General features: G+C 37.9%; 1 protein-coding gene across 20 annotated transcripts in view; it reads right to left on the reverse strand.

The window, feature by feature from the left end:
- LOC140693335 (uncharacterized) overlaps positions 1-22,558 on the reverse strand; it is a 60,862-nt gene that overhangs the window by 27,254 nt on the left and 11,050 nt on the right. For 5 of the 20 annotated variants that reach the window (XR_012069067.1, XR_012069068.1, XR_012069064.1 and 2 more), the window contains exons 1-3: positions 20,557-20,832; positions 17,886-18,000; positions 12,808-12,942 (exon numbers count right to left, since the gene is read on the reverse strand). Coding sequence is in view for 2 of the 20 variants with exons in the window: in XM_072957269.1 (XP_072813370.1) it covers positions 20,557-20,844; positions 21,590-21,784 (483 nt within the window). In the remaining 18 variants the exon portion in view is untranslated. Of the gene's footprint in view, positions 1-669; positions 768-12,807; positions 12,943-17,885; positions 18,001-20,556; positions 20,845-21,589; positions 21,785-21,955; positions 22,225-22,558 lie in introns of those variants that run through there. The other 15 variants (XR_012069079.1, XR_012069072.1, XR_012069081.1 and 12 more) reach the window with 8 other exon arrangements.

Genomic DNA, 22,558 nt, shown 5'->3' on the forward strand with positions numbered 1-22,558 from the left:
CCTTAGACAGCGTCGGTGGTTATGTCCAGCAGTGTCTAAGGACAAGTCATGCTCTGGTAGATGGGAGCATTTTGGTTGCTTTAAGAGTTTGCTGCTGAAGGGCTGGGACATTTCATTGGGCCTTGAAACTCCAGACCCCTTTACTCATAAAGGCAGACAAGTAAGGTGAGCCAGCTCAGCCTTTATTCCAACTTCCTAACCAAAAGGCTATGAGGTTGAAAATATATTTCTCAGACTCTTCTGCAACAAGGGTTCCAGATGTGGCTTTAAAAATGCCCATTAGAGATTGAGATTTGCAAATATTAACTACTATATATAAAAATAGCTTAAAAAACTAAATTTCTTCTATATAGCACAGGGAACAATATTTAATATCTTGTAATAAACTTAAGTAAAAAAATATGAGAAGGAATTCATACATATATATGTGAATATGGAGGACTGGAACATTGTGCTGTACATCAGAAATTGACACATTGTAACTGACTATACTTCAATTAAAATATATATATATATATAATGCCCATCAGCAGCATCTGAGTGTCACTGAAAGCAGAAACCCAGATGAATGGAGGCAGAGGTGGTTGGAGGAGCTACGTTATTTTGCTGGGGTGGATGCAGTCGGCATGGCAGATATCTAGAAGGATTGCTCACAATAGCCACTCACTTATCTGCAAGTAAGTTAGGTTAACAGCTTTCTGAAATCCTCCCCACCCCTCCTGATGAGCCAGGTGTCTGGTGTTTTTCTGGAAATCACTAGGCGCAGCCTGGAACTCAAAGGTAAAAATTAAAAACTGCAGTCAGGCAGCGAAGAGACGGGGCAGGACGCATTGGACAAAAGTATGTCAGAATCAACAAGGAATGGGGAGGGGATAGAACGTGTGCTGAGGATCCTGACTTCAGGGGGTGGATTGTCTATGTTGAGGACTCTGAGTCAGTATGAGTAGATGGATTGGTGTGGACTAAAATGGTGGCCATTGTTCAGATAAGTGTGTGATTTGAAGTATATTTATTTGAGGAGGGTTTTTTTTCCCCTTCAAAATTGATCATTTCTAGGGAGCAGAAGAATACTCTGCCACACAACATCTAAGTGCAAAAGAGATGCTATGGGATGATGGTGATATGAAAAATTTAAGTACTGCAGTTTCAAGCTTTCCTTAATGAGGTGCAGAGCAGTAGGTACTTAAAATAAGGTACTTATAATAAAGACATCATCATATGTACATATCCTTAAAGATACACATATGGTGCTATAAGTGGGTCTGAAATGTGTTCTGTATTCTAAAATCCGATGAAATAAAATCAGTAGCTTAATATGCCTGTCGGCTCTAAAAACATGATGTAGCTCATGATCACAGAAAGCAAGATCAGCAAGGAAATTTGAGATTTGTCTTTTCCAGTGTCAAAGTTAATATTTTTTTGCTTTACTTAAAAAGCATTTTTTTAATTAGGGCTGCCAGCATCCATTGGTATACGGTGTTCAGTAGATGTGTTCAGATGCTTTAGACAGTGAATCAGAGCAAAGACTGAGGTTTAGACAGTAGTTAAATGCCTCACCCGTGTGATCAGCATCCACAAACTGCTATACTGAAAATTCTTAAAAGTGAGAATTTCATCAAAGCAACGAAAAGTGAGGGGAAAAAATAGCCACAGACTAGTGGAAGTTTCATAACTTGTAAAAATGACAAAAGGCTATTCATGAGCATATTTTTAAATACCCCTACACTTTAATAAGAAAAACAACAATCTGACAACAGGTTGCACACTGCTCCCTGTAGGAGAAGCCATGCAGGTGGACTCTTATGTGAATGGGGCTGGAGCTATAGAATTAGTTAGTCTTGCAAGTAACTCAGTTAAACACAAATGCAAATGGGATACACTTCTAGAATATCTGAGGAAATATCTTGGAAAACTTACTCCTCTATGAAGCAATGACAATGGCAAAATTTGTCAAAATTAACCTCTGTAGAACTCTGGAAATTAAACCAAGACTTCCAGCAATCCAGGGAGTCTTTATTTGAGAAAAAAAAACAGCTAAATCTCCATAAAGATAGTGAGTTTTGTGGTATTGTAACTTGATCTACCCCATCCCTGTATCCACACCTAAATGGTGGCCTTTAAAAGCAATAGTCTCACAATCAAGGTAGGGGCAGAAGTGATTTAAAGTTACCCAAAAAATCCGCCCCCAGAGAGCTGTCACTATTTGACCTTTCACAAACTCATGCTGTGCAACAGCCTGTCCCCAGAGTGTTTGTGGAAAACAATCAGCAGTGAGTATTTAACATTACAACTGCCTGAGGCAATGGTACCAGTAGAGGCTAACTAGATGCTGACTAGGAAATTTAGAAGGCAAAATTGGGTAATGAGACGTTCTGGGGGTGAAGGTAGGGTTAAAAAGCTCCAAAAAATTCTGAGAATTGTAGAAGGCCGTACACATGTGTGGCACAGGGCAAGGAAAATCTGAGATAATCTTAAGCCTTCAACTCTGGCTGAACTTGAGGTTCTGCATAAGCAAGAACTAAAGGCTATGGAAGAGCTGCAGACTGCCTGCCGTTGCTGAGGGCATCCCTCAGCACGCAGACACACAGCCATCGGGCAACAGCTCAAATGATTGGCTCCAGGCATTGAAAGAAATCACTGTCCAATCATTATTATAGTGATGACAACTAGGCATTCTTCACACACACTGATCTCATGGCCATGCATGATAAAGGATACAGACTTTACAGAATTTGTTCAGGAAAGTAACTAAATAAATAGCTGCAGCAGCAATGACAATGGAAGCAACAATAAACCCTTGAGATGAGGAAAATCTGGCTTTCAGATCTGCCACAATGTAATATTTTAAATGTCCAGCTTTCAAAAGAAAATTACAAAATGTATGAAGAAACAGAATAGTTTGGCCATAACAGGGGAAAAAGTAGTCAATAGAAACTCCCTGAGGAAGCCCAGACACTGGACTTACTAGACAAAGACATAAATAAGCAATTACACATATGTTCAAAAAACTAACAGAAACCATGCCTAAAGAATTAAATTATGTGAACATCTCATTGTACAGAGAATATCAATAAATAAAATTTATATTTTAAAACCAACCAGAAATTCTAGAAATACAAATATAATGACTAAAATGTAAACTTCAATAAGAGGTTTCTCTGTAGATATGAACTTGTTGAAGAAAAAGTCAGTTAAATTAAAACTACTGAGATTATGCAGTCTGTGGATCAGAAAGAAAAAGGAATGAAAAAAAATGAACACTGTGTCAGAGATAGGTGGGACACCATCAACAATACCAATACACACATAATGGGAGCGCCAGAAGGTAGGAGAGAATAAAAGGGGCAGAAAGAATAAATAAAGAAATAATAGCTGAAAACTTCACAAATTTGATGAAAACATTAATTTGTACATCCCAGCAGCTCAACAAACTCCACGTGGTATAAACATAGAGACATCTAAAATAGGCACATCAGACTCAGTGTGTCAAAACAGAAGAACAAAGGATCTTGACAGCAGAAAGAGTAATGTGGCTCAACATATAGAAAGGCTCCTCAGTAAGACAGTTGATTTCTCATCAAAAACCATGGAGACTAGAAGGCAGTAGGACGGTATCGTCAAAGTGATAAAAGGAAAAGACTGTCACCAAGTATTTTATAGCCAGCAAAATGATTCTTTAAAAAAATTAAAGGAGAAATTAAGACACTGCTACAAAATCAAAATCTGAAAGAATCCATTGCTAACAGGCCTGCCCTACAAGAAATACTAAGGATAATCCAGCAGGTGTAAATGAAAGGACACTCACCTGAAAAATAAAGATCACTACTACATGAGTAAAAAAATAAAACAGTATAAATCGAGTATTACATGTAAATGCTTGGTTGTATTTGATGTAAAGGACAACTGCATAAAACAATACTTATGAAACTGTGTAGATGTGCTTATAAATGCATAAAGGTGTAATTTGTAAGACAGTGACAGCATGAGGAGGGGGAGGGAAAAGATTGATACCAAAGCAAAGTTTTGGTGCACTACTGAAATGAAGTTGGCATTCATGTGAACTAGATTGCTTTAAAACAAGATGTTAATTATAATCTTCTGGGCAATGGAGGAGAAGTAAGGAGGAGGAAGAGAAGGAGGAGGAGGAGGAAAAAAGATAAAATAAATAACAAATTAAAATGGAACACTTGAAAATGCCTACTTTAAACAAAAAAGTGTAGTAATAGAGGAATGGATAAAAAAAGACATATAGAAAGCAGATAGCAGATGTACCTTCAACCTGATAAGAAATTACATTAATGTAAATGAATTAAACATTCTAATCAAAATACTAAAGGCAGAAATAAATGGAATAGAGAATAGATGAACAACAGAGAATAATAAACAAAAAGAAAAGTTGCTTCTTTGAAAAGATCAACAAAATTGACAAATTTTTAGCTAGTATTAAAAAAAAGAGAGGATTCAAATTACTAAAATGAGAAATGAAAGGAAGGATGTCACTACTGCCCTTACAAAGATAACAAGTAATATAAGGGAATATTGTGGATAATTATATAGCCAATAAATGAGATAATTTAGATGAAATTGATAAATTCCTAGAAGGACATAAATGACTGAAGCTAATTCAAGGAGAAATAGAAAACTCAAATAATCCTACAGTAATTAGTGATGAAAATAGTAATCCAAAACATTCCTACAAGGAAATGCTAGGCCCGTATGGCTTTGCTGGTGAATTCCATCAACTACTTAAAGAAAAAACAAACAAAAAAAAGAAAACAATGCTTCACAATCTCATCTAAAAATAAAGAGTTGGGAACACTTCCCAATTTATTCAATGATACTAGTACACACTGATACCAAAACCAGACAAAGGCATCACAAGAAAACTAAAGACTATCTCTTATGAATATAAATGCAAAAATCCTCAACAGAATACAAGCAAATCCAATCCAGTAACATATAAAATAGACCACAATTAAGTGGGATATATCCAGGTATGCAAAGGGAGTTCAACATACAAAAGTCAATTCATGTAATATGCCATATTAATAGAAAAAATGTATAAAAACTAGAAATAGAAGAGAACTTCCTCAATTTGACAGAGAACAACTATGAAAAACCTGGAGCAAAGATCATACATAATGTTGAAAGACTGAAATATTTCCTCACACAATCAACATTGTACTAGAGGTTCAAGTCAAAGCAAACAAAGAAAATAAAGCATCTAGATTAGAAAGAAAGAAATAAAACTGTTTTGATTCCAGATGACATGATATTATATATTAAAATCACAAGGAATTGACAAAGGAAAATAAAGAGAGTAAAGAAAAAAATTCCTATTATATTTAACAACCCAGTCTGACCAAAATTGTAAGACACAAATCAATATATAAAAAAGTAATTATATTTCTATACAACAGCAGAGAATAATGTAAAAATAAAATGAAGGAAACATTTTCATTTACAATAGCATCAAAAAAAATAAAATACTTAGGAATATTAAGAAAAATATGTGGAATACTGAGAAAAATGTCTGAAACATGTATATAGAAAACTAAAATACTACTGATAGAAGTTAAAAATGACCTAAAATAAATGGAAAGCTCTTCTGTGTTCATGGATCAGAAGCCTTATTATTGTTAGGATGGCCATTGTCCTCAAAATGACCTATAGATGCAATGCAACTCTGGCTTTTTGGCAGAAATGAACAAGCTGATCCTAAAACTAATATGGAAATGCAAGATACCCAGAATAGTCAAAACAATCTTGAAAAAGAACAAAGATTTCAAGTTTCCAAATTCAAAACTCACTAACAAAACTAACCCACACAGTGTGGTACTTGCATATAGGACAGACAAATAGATTGAGAGAAAAGAACTGAGAGTCCATAAACAATCTCTTACACGTAGCCAAATAATTTTTGACAAAGGTGCCATGACAATCCAATGGGGAAAAAATAATCTTTAGAAAAATGATGCTGGAACGCCTGCACATACACCTGGAAAGAAAGAAAACTGAACTTTTATCTTAACACCATTTATGAAAGTTAACTGAAAATAAATCACAGACCTGAAAATATAAAACTTTTAGAAAATGAACAATGAGAAAATCTTCAGGACTTTGGATTACAAATACTTGTAATATATGACACCAAAAGCACAAACAACAAAAGAAAAAAATCAAGTAAACTGGACTTCAGTAAAATTAAAAACTTCTGTGCTTCAAAGGGCTTCATCAAGAAAGTAAGAAGACAATCCACAGGATGGATGAAATTATTTCCAATATTTTCCCTGATAAGGGACTTTTATCCAGAATAGACAAAGAAGACTTAAAACGTGACAATACAAAGACAAATACAATTAAAATGGGCAAAGAATTTAAATAGATGTTTCTCCAAAAAAACATACGAATGGGAAATAAGCACATAAAAAGATGTTCAACATCAGTAGGCATTAGGGAAACAGAATCAAAAGCACAATGACATGCCACTTCATACCAACAAGGATGACAAATATATATGATATAGGATATATAAATATGTATCTATAAACCCAGTAATAAAGTGTTGATTAGGATGTGGAGAAACTGGACTCCTCATACATTACTACTGGAAATATAAAATGGTGCAGTCACTATAAAAACTACTTTAGCAATTCCTCAAAATTTTAAAAGTAGAATAAATCCCAGCAATTCCATTTTCTGATATATCCTCAAGAGAACTGAAAATATGTGTTCACACAAAAACTTGTCCATGAGCATTTACAGCAGAATTATTCATCATCAACTGATGGATGGATAAGCAATGTGGAGTATTTATAACAATGGCATATTATTTGAACACAAAAAGGAATTTGGGTACTGATATATGCTACACCATGGATGAGTCTAGACTACGTCACACTAAATGAAAGATGACAATCAAATAAGGCAGCATACTGTACGGTTCTACTTATATGAAATGCCCAGAACAGGCAAATCCATAGAGGCAGAAAGTAGAGTGGTAGCTGCTGGGGGCTAAGGGAAAAGGAAGGTTAGGGACTGACTTACTAAAGGGTACCAGTTCCTTTTGGGAGTGATGTTTACAAAGCCCTGAAATGTACTTAAAACACTAATGCACACTTTCAAATGCTGCATTTTATGGTATGTGAATTATACCTACATAAAGCTGTTATTCTTGAAGCTGAGCCCACCTATGGAGCAACTGGCACAGCACTGACTGTGGCTTCTGGAGGGGGAGTAACCCACCTGCCCACCACGAAGGAGAGCAGCACCTGACCCAGTGTTGGAGGTGCACGATATTCTTGCTGACGGACACTGTGAGTAGCACAGACGAGGGGGCCAAGAGAGCAAGCTGATTTTGTGAAACAGGGCAAAGACACAAAGACCTCTCAATAAAACCATTAAGAGTCTCTAGGAGAATGCATCTTTGTTTTTTAAATCTTTTTATACCTGTTTTATTTTCTGTTACCTTTTTAATCCTTAGTTTTTAAATAGTTCTATACATTTACAGTTCTCATTTCATTTTTAATTCTCTTGGTTTTGATCTGTTATTGATTATTCACAGGTTTTAAATATTGTGTCTTGATATTTTTCTTCATTTTATTAAGGCTTTAAAAAGACATCTCAACTCGACTGCTATTCTGCTTCTACTTGCTCTTCTATTGTTGATTATACACTGTTTTCAAACCTTCTTTTCCTCCATTTTTTTAAAATTCTCTCTCTCTCTCGTTTTTAAGTTTTATTTCCACATAGGCTTTAGATAGATAAATAAATAAACTCCTTTAAGGACCACAATAGATAACTGATACTCCTTAAGCCACAGTGCCAGAGAGATATGAGCAGTATGAAAAAGCAGAAGTATTCCCAATTAAAAGAGCAAGAGAAATCCCCTGAAAGAATGATCAATGAAATAGACATTGATGGCCTACTAGATCAAGATTTCAAAAAAGAAGTGATCAAATTACTGAAGGAACTAAAAGAGATAGTGTTTAGAGACATAAAATATGTCAAAAACAAAATAGTAGCTATAAAGAAGAGCCAATTAGAATTGGTAAATTAATTGGCTGAAATGAGATCTGACCTAAAGGCTGTAAAAATCAGGCTAGATAATGCAGAGGAACGAATAAGTGACCTAGAACACAGGACAACAGAAAGCACCCAATCAGAACAGCTGAGAGAAAAACAAATATATAACAATGAAAGCAATATAAGGAACCTATCTGATAATATAAAGCATGCCAATCTATGCATAATAGGGGTTCCAGAAGGGGAAGAAAGAACAAAGGGGATGGAAAAGGTATTTAAAGAAATCATGACTGAAAACTTCCCAAACCTAAAGAAGGATTCAGACACCCAAGCACAGGAGGCTCAGAGGTTCCCAAACAGGAAGAGCCTAAAGAGACCCACACCAAGACATATCATAATCAAGATGGCCAGACTGAAGGATAAAGAAATGATCCTAAAGGCAGCAAGAGAAAAACAAAGAGTGAGTTACAACAGAAGGCTCTCAGCTGATTTCTCTACAGAAAAACTATAGGCCAGAAGGAAGTGGCAAGATATATTCAAAGTTCTTAATGAAAAAAAGGATGCAGCCTAGGATACTTTCTCCAGCAAGGCTATCCTTTAGAATAGAAGGAGAGATAAAGAATTTCACAGAGAAGCAAAAACTAAAAGACTTTAGCAACACTAAACCCATGCAAAAAAATATTGAAAGGTCTACTCTAAATAGAAAAGAAGCAGGATGCTACAGGAATGAGAACTCATAACTGGAAAGGTGATAACTACCATGAATTACAAATAGAATAAACATGAAACTGTAAAAGAAGATATCTAAATCATTGAGTGGGAGAGGGAAGCAAGAAAATATAGAGTATTTTTTCTTCCTTCTTCTTTTTTTTTAAATATTGTATTCTCCATAGGATGGGTTTGAGATTACATTTCTATCTGTTTAGTACACACAGTTACAGTAATTGGTTAACAAACTTACAAAAAAGTGTAACCACAAGCCAAAAACTTACAAGTGAGTCACAAAAACTAAATACAATCCAAGATGATACAAAACAAAGTTACCATACCACAAAAGGAAGAAGAAAGGAACAAAGAAGAAATACCAAATCAACTGCAAAAATAAGTTCAAAATAGCAATAAACACTCATCTATCATTAATTATTGTAAATGATGGACTAAATCCTCCAGTCAAAAGACAGAGTGGCAGACTGGATAATAAAGCAAGAACCTTCAATACACTGCATACAAGAGACACACTTTAGGGAGAAGGACACATATAGATTGAGAGTGAATGGACGGAAAAGGATATTCCATGCAACTGGAAATGCCAAAAAAGCAGATGTAACAGTACTGATTTGAGACAAAATAGACTTTAAACAAGGGCCATAAAGAAAGATAAATAAAGACATTTTATAATGATTAAGGGAGCAATACAAGATGAGGATATTACAATCATTAGTATATATGCACCCAACATGAGCACCTAAGTACATAAAACAACTACTAACAAAGATAAAGGGGGAAATTGATGGGAATACAATCATTGTCAGAAATTTTAACACCACATTAACATCACTAGACAGATCTTCCAGACAGAAAATAAAGAAGGCAACAGAGAAATTAAATGATACAATAGAAAAATTAGATTTAGTGGATATTTTCAGAGCATTACAACACCCTAAAATAGGATATATATTCTTTTTAAGTGCGTGTGGAACATTTTCTAGGATTGATCATGTACTTGGTCACAAAATAAGCCTCAACAATTTTAAGAACATAGAAATTATCTCAAGCAACTTTACTGACAACAATGCCATTGAAACTAGAAATCAACTAAGGAGAAACAAAAGAGAAAAAAAGGAAAGCATAGAGATTAAACAACGTGCTATTAAAAAACCAATGGGTCAATGATGAAATCAAAGCTGAAATTAAAGAATACCTTGAGACAAATGAAAATGAAAGCACAACCACACAAAACTTTTGGGACGCAGCAAAAGCAGTGCTAAGAGGAAAGTTTAGGGCGATACAGGCCTTCCTCAAATAAGAACAATATCAAATATACAATCTAACCCACCAGTTAAAAGAACTAGAAACAGAAGAGCAAAAACACCCAAAAGTCAGCAGAAGGAAGGAAACATTAAAGATCAGGGAGGAAATAAAAAAAATAGAGATTAAAAAAATAAAAAAATATTCAAACCAAAAGCTAGTTTTTTGAAAGAGTAAATTAAATCGACAAACTTCTGGCCAAACTCACAAAGAAGAAAAAAGAGAGAACACAAATTTGCAAAATAAGAAAGGAAAATGGAGAAATTACATCAAATAACATAGAAATACTGAATATCATATGAGAATATCATGAAAAACTACATGGAAAAAAATGGATAACCTAGAGGAGATGGACAAGTTTCTGGAAACATACAGACCACCAAGTCTGAATCAAGAAGAAACTGACCACTTGAACAAACTGATCACTAGGAATGAAATCGAATAAACAATAAAAAAAAATTCCCTACAAATAAAAGTCCAGTAGTGGACAGCTTCACCGGGGAATTTTAACACACACACAAAAAAGAACTCATACCAGTCCTTTCCAAACTCTTCCAGAAGATTGAAAAGAAGGAATATTCCCAGACACTTTCTATGCAGCCACCATCACCCTGATACAAAAACCAGGCAAAGACACCACCAAAACAGAGAATTACAGACCAATATCACTGATGAACACAGATGCAAAAGGTCCTTACCAAAATACTAGCAAATAGAATCCAACAGAACATAAAAAAGATTATACATCATGCTCAAATGGGGTTCATCTCAGGGAAACAAGGGTGGTTCAACATATGCAAATCAATCAATGTAATACTTCACATCAACAAGAGAAAGGACAAAAACCACATGATCATCTCAATAGATGCATAAAAGTTTTTGATAAAGTTCAACACCCATTTATGATAAAAATTCTCACAAAAGTGGGTATTGAGGGAGCATATCTCAACATCATAAAAGATATATATGACAAGCCTACAGCCAGCATAGCACTAAACGGTGAAAAACTCAAAGGCTTCTCACTAAAATCTGGGACAAGAAAAGGATGCCCACTATCACCACTCCTACTCAACATAGCCTTGGAAGTCCTGGCCACAGCAATCAGGCAAGTAAGAGAAGTAAAAGTGGTCTAAATTGGAAAAGAAGTGGTAAAAGTGTCACTATATGCAGATGACATGATATTATATATAGAGAACCCTAAAAGTTCCACACAAAAACTACTAGAGCTGATCGAAGAATTTAGCAAGGAAGCAGGTTACAAGATTAATGTTCAAAAATCAGTTGCATTTCTTTTCACAAATGATGAATCAACAGAAAAAGAAAGTAAAGAAACAATCCCCTTTAAAATAGCACCCAAAGTAATAAAATAAGTAGGAATAAATCTAACCACAGACGTGAGAGAATTATACACAGAAAACTATAAACCACTGGTGAAGGAAATTAAAGAAGACTTTAAAAAATGGAAAGGTATCCCATGCTCTTGGATTGCAAGAATCAATACTGTTAAAATGGTCACACACCCCAAGGCAATCTACAGATTAAATGCAATCCCTATGCAATTACCCTGGACATATTTCATAGAACTAGAACAAATCACAATAAAATTTATATGGAACCATCAAAGACATAGAATTTCCAGGGCATTACTGAAGAAAAATAAAGAGGCTGGAGGAATAACTCTCCCAGCCGTCAGACAATACTGTAGAGTTAGTCATCAAGACAGCGTGGTATTGGTACCAAAACAGACATATGGACCAATGGAACAGAATAGAGAGCCCAGAAATGAACCCACAAACTTTTGGTCAACTAATCTTCGACAAAGGAGGCAAGAATATACAATGGAATAAAGACGGTCTCTTCAGCAAGATAAACATAAGACAAGATACAATAAACATCCTAGAAGAAAATACAGGCAAAATATCTGACATACATCTCAGAAATGTTCCCTTAGGGCAGTCTACCCAAGCAATAGAAATAAAAGCAAGAATAAACAAATGGGACTTAAGAAACTTACAAGCTTCTGTACAGCAAAGGACACCATAAGTAAAAAAAAAGACAACCTACAGAATGGGAGAACATTTTTGCAAATGAAACTGACAAAGGCTTGATCTCCAGAATATATAAGCAGCTCATATGACTTCATAAGAAACAACCAAATAACCCAATCCAAACATGGGCAGAAGACCTAAACAAGCAATTATCCCATGAAGACATACAAATGATCAATGGGCACATGAAAAAATGCTCAATATCACTAATTATTAGAGATGCACAAATCAAAAGTACAATGAGGTATCACCTCAAAGCAGTCAGAATGGCCATCATTCAAAAATCCACAAATGACAAATGCTAGAGAGGTTGTGGATAAACGGGAACCTCCTACACTTCTGGTGGGAATGCAGTTTGGTGCAGCCACTGTGAAAAACAGTATTGAGTTTCCTCAAAACACTACGAATAGACTTGCCATGTGACTCAGGAATCCCACTCCTGGGCATATATCCTGAAGGAACCCTACTTCAAGATGACACCTGCACCCCAATGTTCATAGCAGCAGTATTTACAATAGCCAAGACATGGAGACAGCCTAAATGTCCATCAGCGGATGACTGGCTAAAGAAGTGGTATATTTATAAAATGGAATACTACTCGGCCATAAATACTGACAATATAGGCCATTTGTAGCAAAATGGATGCTCCTGGAGAATGTCATTCTAAGTTAAGTAAGCACGGTAACAAGGAATAAAGAGAAATTACCTCCAGGTACAGTTATGTTGATTAAAATATCCATACAGAAAGCAAGTCACCCCCACGACTGCTGCCAGGAGGAGCATCTGAGTGTAATAGCCCAGCCAAGCAAAGAAGATTCAGACCTTCTTCCCATAGAATTTCCTGCAGAAAGACAGAAGGAAGTTTCAGAAGACACATATAATCACTCTGTAGCTTCATCCTCATGTTAATTTCTTTTTTCTTTGTTTTTTGGGGGGTCATAATTAGGTTTATTTCTTTATTTTTTAAATGGACACATTGGGGATTGAACCCAGGACTTCATGCATGATAGGCATGCAGTCTACCACTGAGCTATACCCTCCCTCCATCATATTAATTTCTGATTCTAAATCAAGGTGGCTTTACGTTTAAACCTCTGACAATTCACACTTAAAACATATGCCTTTTTATAGCAGCCCCGAAATTCTACCGTGAAATAAGAAATGTTTTACATATCATAGAAGTACTGATCACTGGTTCACCTGCTGATGAGAGATAAATGAGAAAAGAGCAATGGAGGGGACGAGGCCGACTCCAGAGCAGTTGCAGGGGATCATCACCACTCACTGGACAGTCTGGCACATTCAACAAATCCCCCCAAAGATCATTCTTAACAGGCTTCACACAGTGGACACCAACAACTGGCTCAGTCATCTGCTCCTGCCTTATCTCGGGAACTTCCCTGGAGCAAATGAATCGTAAACCACAGATAATAAGGAAATGGCTGATAATAATAACAACTGGGAGTGCAATGTCTGTCTGACAAAATATTTATAAAACTCATTGTGGGAATGGGAGAGGGCAGGAGGGATGTGACTGAGGAAGGTACTGCCCTGTATTCTTTGTATCTAGCACGACTGTTGTTCCTAGGTTTTAAAAACCCTTCAATGTTTCTCAGTTAATCTGGAGTAGATGGAACAGGCCAGGGAGGCAAGATTAGAAGAAAGGAGGCAGAGCATGAAGCGGTGCCAGGCTGGTCCTGACAGGGAGACGGAGACAGACACAGACAGGCAGACACAGAGGGTTTAGGGTTGAGGCGGAACAATGAGACGGCGGCTCAGGTGTGTCTTGCTTTTGCTGATAATTCCCTCAACTGGCTCACTGCTGACTAGGCAGTGCTGGGTAAAACCTGTGGATTCCCTCAGCTCTGAGTTCTCTCTGAGGCTTCCGGCTCAGGCTGGAGCTTCCCGCTAGGGGGGACTCAGCTCAGAGGAAAGCCTGTAGTCCTGGGAAACTTCACGCAGGAACCCCCTTGGGCTGGACCAGCGCTCACAGGGCTGCTGTGAGACCAGCTCCATCATCAGAGACCAGGGCTTGGACCATCCCATGGGGAAAAGGGCTGAGCCCAATGCCAAATCAGATAGGAGTGACAAAGTGTGTTCATTCTCATGTGACTGGGCTTTGTGGCCTGGCTCACAGATGGCAGGCTCAGGATGGTATCTGGCAGAGAAAACCCTGGCAATGGGTTTGAGGTGTATTGGACTCTTTCTTGTTAAGCTTTTTGTAATAAATACTTATCAACTATCCGTCCTGAAAATGCCACATTCAAAACTGAAAGAATGTTAGAAGTTGCCTGCTCCAACTGGCCAATGGTAAACACACCCTGCTACAGTTAGAGAGCTGGTCAGGCAGCCTCTGCCTGGATATTTACAGTGACGGAGTGTTCATTACTTCCAAAGGTTACATGTCGGCAAGAAGGTCAGAAAGAATTTTTGAACCTTAAACAGATGCCTGCATCCTAGTCCTTGCTGAAATGCTAGGAATAATGAGGATCCCTTCAAATGTAGTTTTGTCTAATTGTTATCTCTCTCTGTCAAAAACACCCCAATTCTTAACATCAATTTTTCAAAATTCAGCTTTGATTTCCTTTTATCAAATTTATACCACACATTCATTAAATAGTCAAACTGTTCTCGAAAACCGATTGTAAAAAGGAGCAGTTCCCAACAAACGCCCCATTTCCTGGCCAGAAGCAACCACGTTCAGCTCCTACTGCTGACTTTTAGAATAATTACTCCCTATCTCTGACTAATATCCTTGTAACACAGCCTACAGACTTTTTCATCTTTATGTATCACCTATTTAACTTTCTATTTTGGAAAATGAGGATTCAGCTCTCTTTCAAACACCATCTCATCTACACACCCAAACCTTCATTCTTCCAAACTTTTGATACAATTACATTATAATTTTGATCAGCTCAGTATCCTTGCTTTACATTATTAGGACTCTGTACAGACTGTTCACAGGTGTAGCAAGTTGTCTGCTAGCCTTACTTTTTCCTTCCCTACTTTGTTTTCCCTGGAGTTAATAATTGTCTTGGTGGTTCATAGCTTAGATTTCTGTGCACATAACAATTCAACCCCAGACCTTCTCCTAATGAATAACTTTCTCAATACTTTCCAATACATTGTCTTCAAATTTCATCTCCTTGAATAAATCTCTTCAGATCTCCTTCAACCTGGATTAAAGACATGCTAGTCTTGTCACAGAGATCAAGGGGTCACTAGTGGGAAGCAACAAAGGGAACACATGGACCAGGAGCAGGGAACAGATCAACATATTTTCCTTAGTAAAACATACTTAAACTAGTGGGAAAATTGTTTTCTTTACAAACACAAACACACACACAAACCCCAAAAGCCCATAAAGAATGATTAAAGAGCCATCAAACCCATTGCCCTGCAGTCAAATTCTGTGTAACATAAAACAAAAATAACAGAAGGAAAATATCATATAAACATTAATCTCAAGGGGGATGGGGTACGCTCAGTGCCAGAGTGTGTGCTCAGCATGCAGAAGGTCCTAGATTCAATCTTCAGTACCTCCATTAGAAAAAGAAAATTAAAAGAAAAGAAAAATGTATCAACTTTAAATATTTACATATGTACAAACATCCTCTTAAAACTGTGTTCTACACGATACACTGGTTAATGAGAAAGTGCCTCTTCATGTCTGTGATCCTGCTGATAATTGAGGGAGAAAATAAGAGTATGACCACATGAAATAAAATCCCTTATGAAATAATGATCCCGGGTGACAATCATTATTGACTGCTGTCACCAAAAAAGAGTTAACTGGACAATATGTACCTTATGACAGGAGTACAAAACTTCACAGAACAAGTATTCTTGCACAAAGTTGAACCTCAATCAGATCAAGATTTTAGGGGAGGATCAAATCACTTAGCTAAAGCCAATACATAGGATGTAGAAACAAGTCTAACACCACAGGGGAGAATGAAATCAGACAAACAGGAAATAGAGGAACCCCTCAGAAATTTCAAGGAAAATGAGAAACAGGAAAATTATAGATTAGAACCCACTTGAGAGATATGCTAGCTGCAATGTCTGAACCTATTCTGGATCCTGACTTCAACCCCAAAACTACTTAAAAGTGTATTTTTGTGACAATCAGGGAATTATTTTGTAACCCTTAAAAAAAAAGGAATATTCCAATTGTATTAGAAACAGACCATGTCATATCACTAATGAAAGGTTAAGCTATGTAGGATTGTCTTCAAAATGACCCCATAGTGGGGGAGGGGAGGAGATGGAGATGAAAGATGCAACAACAGTGACTCTGAGTTTATAATTCTGGAGCTGGGTGACTGATACAGGCAGGCTGGCTGTGCTGTTCTCTCTACTTCTGTACATGTTTGAATCTTTCCAAAAAATGTGAAACAAACACAAAGACTTCCGTGTTATAAAACCTTCATTTTGAAAGTTAAGAGGTTTGCCAAAGTAGGTGCACCTGCATGGGGCACTGAGATGAGAAAGAACAGGCACCTGGCTCCAGGCCGACCTGGGGCTAACTTGACCCTCCTCTTCTCCTCACCATCCACAGCCAGCCCATAACTGCATCCTGTCAGCTCCACTCCCCAAACGCATTCCTCCCTGGCTCCCACCATCTCTCATCTGGCCCACTCCAAGTGCCTCCTACCCGGCCTCCCTGCTTCCTGGATCCCTGCAATTCATTCTCCACATTATCTTTGAAAAATTGTGAGTGAGAGAAAATTACTTTAGTGCTTAAACTATCATGACTGCTTCTCACTGCACTTAGAGTCTACACTCCTTTCCATGTTCCTGAAGCCCTTCTAAACCTTGCGTCTCAGCACTCTCACCAGCGCTGGCTCCAGTATCTCCTCAAACCTGCTGAGTACATTTGTGCCTCGGGGCCAATGGACAAGCTGCCTCTATTCCTGGGGTGAATTTTCCCAGATCCTCAAAGTCCAGCCTCCTTATCGCCATCTCAGCTCACATGTAACCTACTCAAAGATAGCTTTCTTGACTCACTTCCCCCCAAGCCTCCCATCTCAAAACTGTGTTAATTCCTTCTTTTCAATCTTACATTTTTTCCTTATTCGCCCGATTATTTTTGTTTGCTCGGTTCTCCTTGGCCTCCCTCCCCCCAGTAGCCTTGCCCAAACAGCATAATCTCCCGGGGAGCAGCCGGCACTGCTGCTCTGAGAAGACATGCTGAGCGCGACATTACAGTCACGTGGTGTAGTGAACCGGTGTCAAACATCAGATACAGCAAAGCAGTGAGAATTTCTCTCTTATTTTATAATTTAAGTGAAATCGAACATTTACTACTATTTAATGAAGAATTTGGTAGGTCTTTGATCCCAGTTCCTGAACAACCCCTAAAGGCTTTAAATTTTCCAAGTAGGAGTGCCTTTGCAATTCATGGTGGACCCTTGGATGGCTTGTGTCCATGAGACGACTCAGGATGGGGACTGGCCTGTCAGAGACACCAACCATGTGATTAGAGGAGTGGGGCTTTGAGCTTTGTGACAAGTGAGTGACCACCAGGAGATGAAGGGGCTCAGCGTTTTGGGCTAAGGAAAGTTTTGACTTACAATTAGGGTTTGGGTTAGCCATGTTGGTAGTGACCCAATAAATTATGTCTTTTTAATAAAGCCTCCAGTAAAAACTTGGGGGCAACAAAGCTCAGAGCTCCTGTGTGCTTCCTGGTTGGTAATACTCTTGGAGGACTGTCACACTCAGATGCTGTGAGGGCAACCCTGAGCTCTTCCCACTGGAGTGCTCTCCACAACAGCTCACCTGAGGAGATCTAAGGGCTGCTTCTTGTCTGTGCTTCGAGGAGGAGCCCATTCCCTGTACAGAAGGCCCTGTTCGCTGGGGCAGCTGAGGTCCTCTGACATAGGCTGAAGTTGCACTGGGAAGCAGAAGCAAACAGGTGAGCATCACTGTCACCACGTGTTCACGTGTTCTGTTGATAAAATGTGGTGCTAACACTTCGTGGTCATTTGTAAATAAGGGGCCCTCACTTGCCAGAAGGGATGGAGGTACCATATAATTTTTCATAATTCTCACCCAGGATTAATACTAACCCCCTGAGGGTCATTTGTAAACGTGGGTGGAAAGGAATGCTTGGATGTCACAGTCCTAGGACCACCGTGGGTACCTGGTGAGAGCCTTGCAGATGCTTAATGTCCTACAACCGAGCCAGTCTTCCACAGCAAAAAATTTAGGCCAACCAAGTGCCCAAACTGCTGCAGTGGAGGGACACCTGATGGTTCAGCCCCCTCCTTGGACACCCAGAGGAACCTGGACTCTGGCAGGTTGGGGGCAGGGTCAATTCTAAAACCCAGGCTTTTTGTCCCCACAATTCAGTAGTTATTCGGTGACAGCGCATGGAATATAAACAACAAAGAAACTTGACATGATGTTATATAATTAGCTTACTCAAGAACCAAAATTTAAATCCAGTCATTCTCCTTCCCACCTGACCTACTTTCCTTTCTCCTGTACTAGCACCAGATTATTACCCACCCAGCCTTAACATGGGTCCTGACTCCACTTATCTCCCTCCCAAACACCACATGAGATGATTCCTCAGCCTGGATGTGGGACCAGCAATTACAAGAGGCTTTAGTGGAAAAGAACTGGTTGTGCGCAGCTTCCAACTAAACACTGTAGAATCCTGGTGTCCCACATTAGTAATCATGACAGCTGTTTGCAAGTGTCCCCAAAATTCATTTCAGACTCTCACTGCTAATATTGCTGGGACATAAATATGAATCATATGGACTGCTGGGCTGGACTGCTATGCTGGGTCTCTGATCCAGGAAACTCAGTGTTTGCTCCCTGCACCCAGCTCCCTGTTCTGTTCGTGCATGTGCATCAAGCAGCAGTTTAGTGTCTATTTTAATATCTTAAACAGTACATTTCAGTATTGTCTTCATCCACAAATATGTGTACCACACAGTAGTAATGATCAATCTCATTCTTTGCTTTCTTTGGTCTTAGAGAGTCAGATAAATGGATAGCAAAGATAGCAAAGTCATAGAACGCTATAATTTAGTATTTCCTTTATTTCAATGAAAGGATTTATTTAAAGAGCTTAGATAGAACATCCTTGCATCTATGGCATCATTAAGCGTCTGAAGCTGTTACATTTTAAAAACTTCATTTCAAGCGAGATGTTATCAGTTAGAGAAAGCGCTCCTGAATTTGAGGGGTCGCTGTCATCTCACACAGAGTCCCTAAAAAATGTCAACACTCTGCAGTATTGCCGTCATGACAAGAACCCAGACAGATGAAATTTGGAAAAACTTGTGGCTTTCTAGTGCACAGACAGAAAATGGTATTTCAGAGGGAAAAGCCTGAATTACAGAAAATGATAAATGAAATGGTCTAACATGCATTTCCCTTACAAAGAACTAATACTTCTTTGGTCGATAATAACATCTGTCAGTAATTATGAAAAAAGCTGACAGATGCATAGTACTTAATATTAGCCAGGACTGTTCTAACATTGACATAGATTCATTAATCTCCATAGCAGCTCTACGAGGTGGGTGCTAAAATTATCCCCATTTTATTGGTGAGGAACTTGAGAGACACAGAGGCTAAGTGACATTTACAAGGTCGACAGCGAGAAACCAGCACATGTATTCCAGCATGAGTCTACGCTCTTGGCCTCTTCTCTTTTTTTTCTTTTTTGGTGGTGGGGAGATAATAAGGTAATTCTGGTGGGGCATGGGGAGGTAATTAGGGTTATTTGTCTATTTTAGAGGAGGTGTTGGGGGCTGAACCCAGGACCTTATGCTTGCTAAGCATGCACCCCATCACTTGAGCTGTACCCTTCCCTCTCGAGTCTATGCTCTTAGCTGCTAATCCTCACTGTCCCACATGGTAACTCTGGGGGGACTACAGTTCATTCATTCACTCGTTAAACTCAGCCTTCCCGGTGCCTTGGATTCAGCAGTGAACAAGGCAACATGGTGCCTGCCTTAAATGAGCTTGTCGCCTCCTGATATATTATCTTCATTTTACCCAGGAACAAACAAGGTCCAGAAGATTAGCCTTTTCCTGTTAACACCGGAGGAGATATGTGGTGCTTTATTTCATTTTTGCCATTTGACTTACACCATGGGGAGGGAAAGCTGCCTTGCAGATCCTGGAGCTCACAAGCCTGTTAATCCTGAATTTTTTTTAACACTGTCCCTTACTTGATACTTGATCTGAGAAAGGATGAAGTAAACCTAAAAAGATTCTAAGAGAGCGTGTGGTTTACACAGGGTAACTAACCAGACACTGTTTACTATCCTAACAGGAATCTCTAGGCATATTTCTTTTCTTTCTCTTTTTTCCTTTTTATGGGCAGCTTTTAAAAACCAAACCAAACCAACCAAACCAAATCACTGATAATTCAACAGCAGGTTCTAAATCATCCCCAAGACAGCAGCTAAACTCGGTTTAGACTTACAATGCGGCCTCTGGTGGTGGGATTGAAGAATATATCTCTATCCTGAATATAAAAGTCATTCACGCAGCTCTTCTCAAATAGGGCAATGAAAAATTCTTGCTTCGGCTTGATGATACTTTGATCCACTTGGAGGACTTTCATAAAACAGCTGAAATTACCAAAGGCTGAGGACCGGGTTTTCAGATCATTGGGCTTCAGAGGCAATATTATGTGCAGTATCTCAGCGTATGTACAGAGCACCTCCCACAGGGTGTATACTTTTGCAAATAGAAGCTTGTCACCCAAAACCTATATTGGGAGAATGAAAACACAAACCAGGAAACTATTTTCACATTTTTAGTACACAGATTTTTCTTACATTGCTGGTAGTTAAAGCACTTGTGTAAACACACACACATATGACACTGGTAAAGGTGAAGATATAATAAAAATTGATTTGCAAACTATCATATATTTTTGCCTTAAAGATAATTTCTTTGTTGAAATTACTGAAAAGTTATTTAAAATCCTTACAGTTCATTCATAAAATAACCAATGTTTTAGATGAAAAAAGCAAACTTGTTAATTTTTAGTCCAAATTAGTAACTAAAAATAGAAACACCAAAATATTCTTTGCAGTGGCATTGCAATGACAATTTTATAAATTTCTGAAACCTAGGACTATTTACATATCTGTTCAATATAGTGTTAAACAGTCATTAAAAGGGATTTAAAAGAATTATATTTATTGATATGGAATATATAATAAAAGGAGAAAGCAAAAAATGTGAAATAATAATTTTCCTTTTTGGAAGGGAAAAATATCTTCATTTGAACAAAAAAATGTTTAGAAGGATTTTAAGATTCTTAATGTATAATTAAGGTACAGATGATTTTTAATTCCACTGTTCTTTCATTTTCAATTTTGGGGGGTAAGTTTTATAATAAAAAAAATCTTTAAAACAGTTCTTACATAAATACATTAATAGATATATTTATGACTACATTCTCTGGCTATTAAAAAAGATCTCCTAGCTGTGGATCTGAAACATACATTCCATAATGCAGATTCTGACTGACTCGCCTCCCAGCCCACAGCGAAGGCACGGCTAGTGTGACATGTTTCAAATATCATTCCAGGTAATATGCAGGCTCCCAGCCAGTGGCTGCAAGGGGACTGACACTGATCTGGTTGCTCCCAGCTGTAGACCAACACAGATGAAGTTAGATTCACAGGCTCATGTTTCCTCTGTCAAAAGAAATCAGAAAATGTTAGGCTTTTACTTTCACCAAGGGAACAAGAAGTTGTTTGATTATTTTTATGGAAAAAAAAACAACAAACCAATTTGAACCTGTTGAAAAGACATTTGCTCAAAATAGTACAGTAGCAATGATGGTGCTCTGGCTGGCAGGGACTTACTGGATTCCTGTGAGTGCTGGACTCCTCACATGGAATTCCCTTGGCACTCCAGAAGGCCTGTGGTTGTCCCCATGGGTTTGTGGCCATATGTGGCACAAAAAAGCCTCTGGCTTTGCCACAATTTCAATGCCTTTTTTGGCTTATGAAAGGTTTTGCACTCAAATGGAGTATTCTTGAGTCCAGTCACTGATGTCATTCACCAGAGTTATACTCCAGATCTGACATTCTAGACTCTTAAATTCTTGCAGACATTCAAATGGTTCAGGTTTGGATGTGTATTCACCTCTGGAGGCCTGGACCATATTCGCTAAAGCCACCCGATCAAGTTCAGCAAAATGCAAAGAAATTTTTCTCTCTGCAAGACTGAAATGTCTGTGAAGGTATAAAAACTTCTGCATCTACAAAAATAGGGAACCAACTTATCAATAACATATCTATCCATAATGAATGGACATTTAAAAAATTACTGTATTTACTTCTATCAAATTCTATCTGGCTTTTGCCAAATTGTGTCCTAAACTGTAAGGAAAGTATATAAATGTAGTGAATTTTTGAACTTTTAAGAGAAAAAGGAACCCTCCTACTCGGTTGGTGGGAATGTAA

The sequence above is a fragment of the Vicugna pacos genome, unplaced genomic scaffold (genome assembly GCF_048564905.1).
Source record: "Vicugna pacos unplaced genomic scaffold, VicPac4 scaffold_19, whole genome shotgun sequence".
Lineage (NCBI taxonomy): Eukaryota > Metazoa > Chordata > Mammalia > Artiodactyla > Camelidae > Vicugna > Vicugna pacos.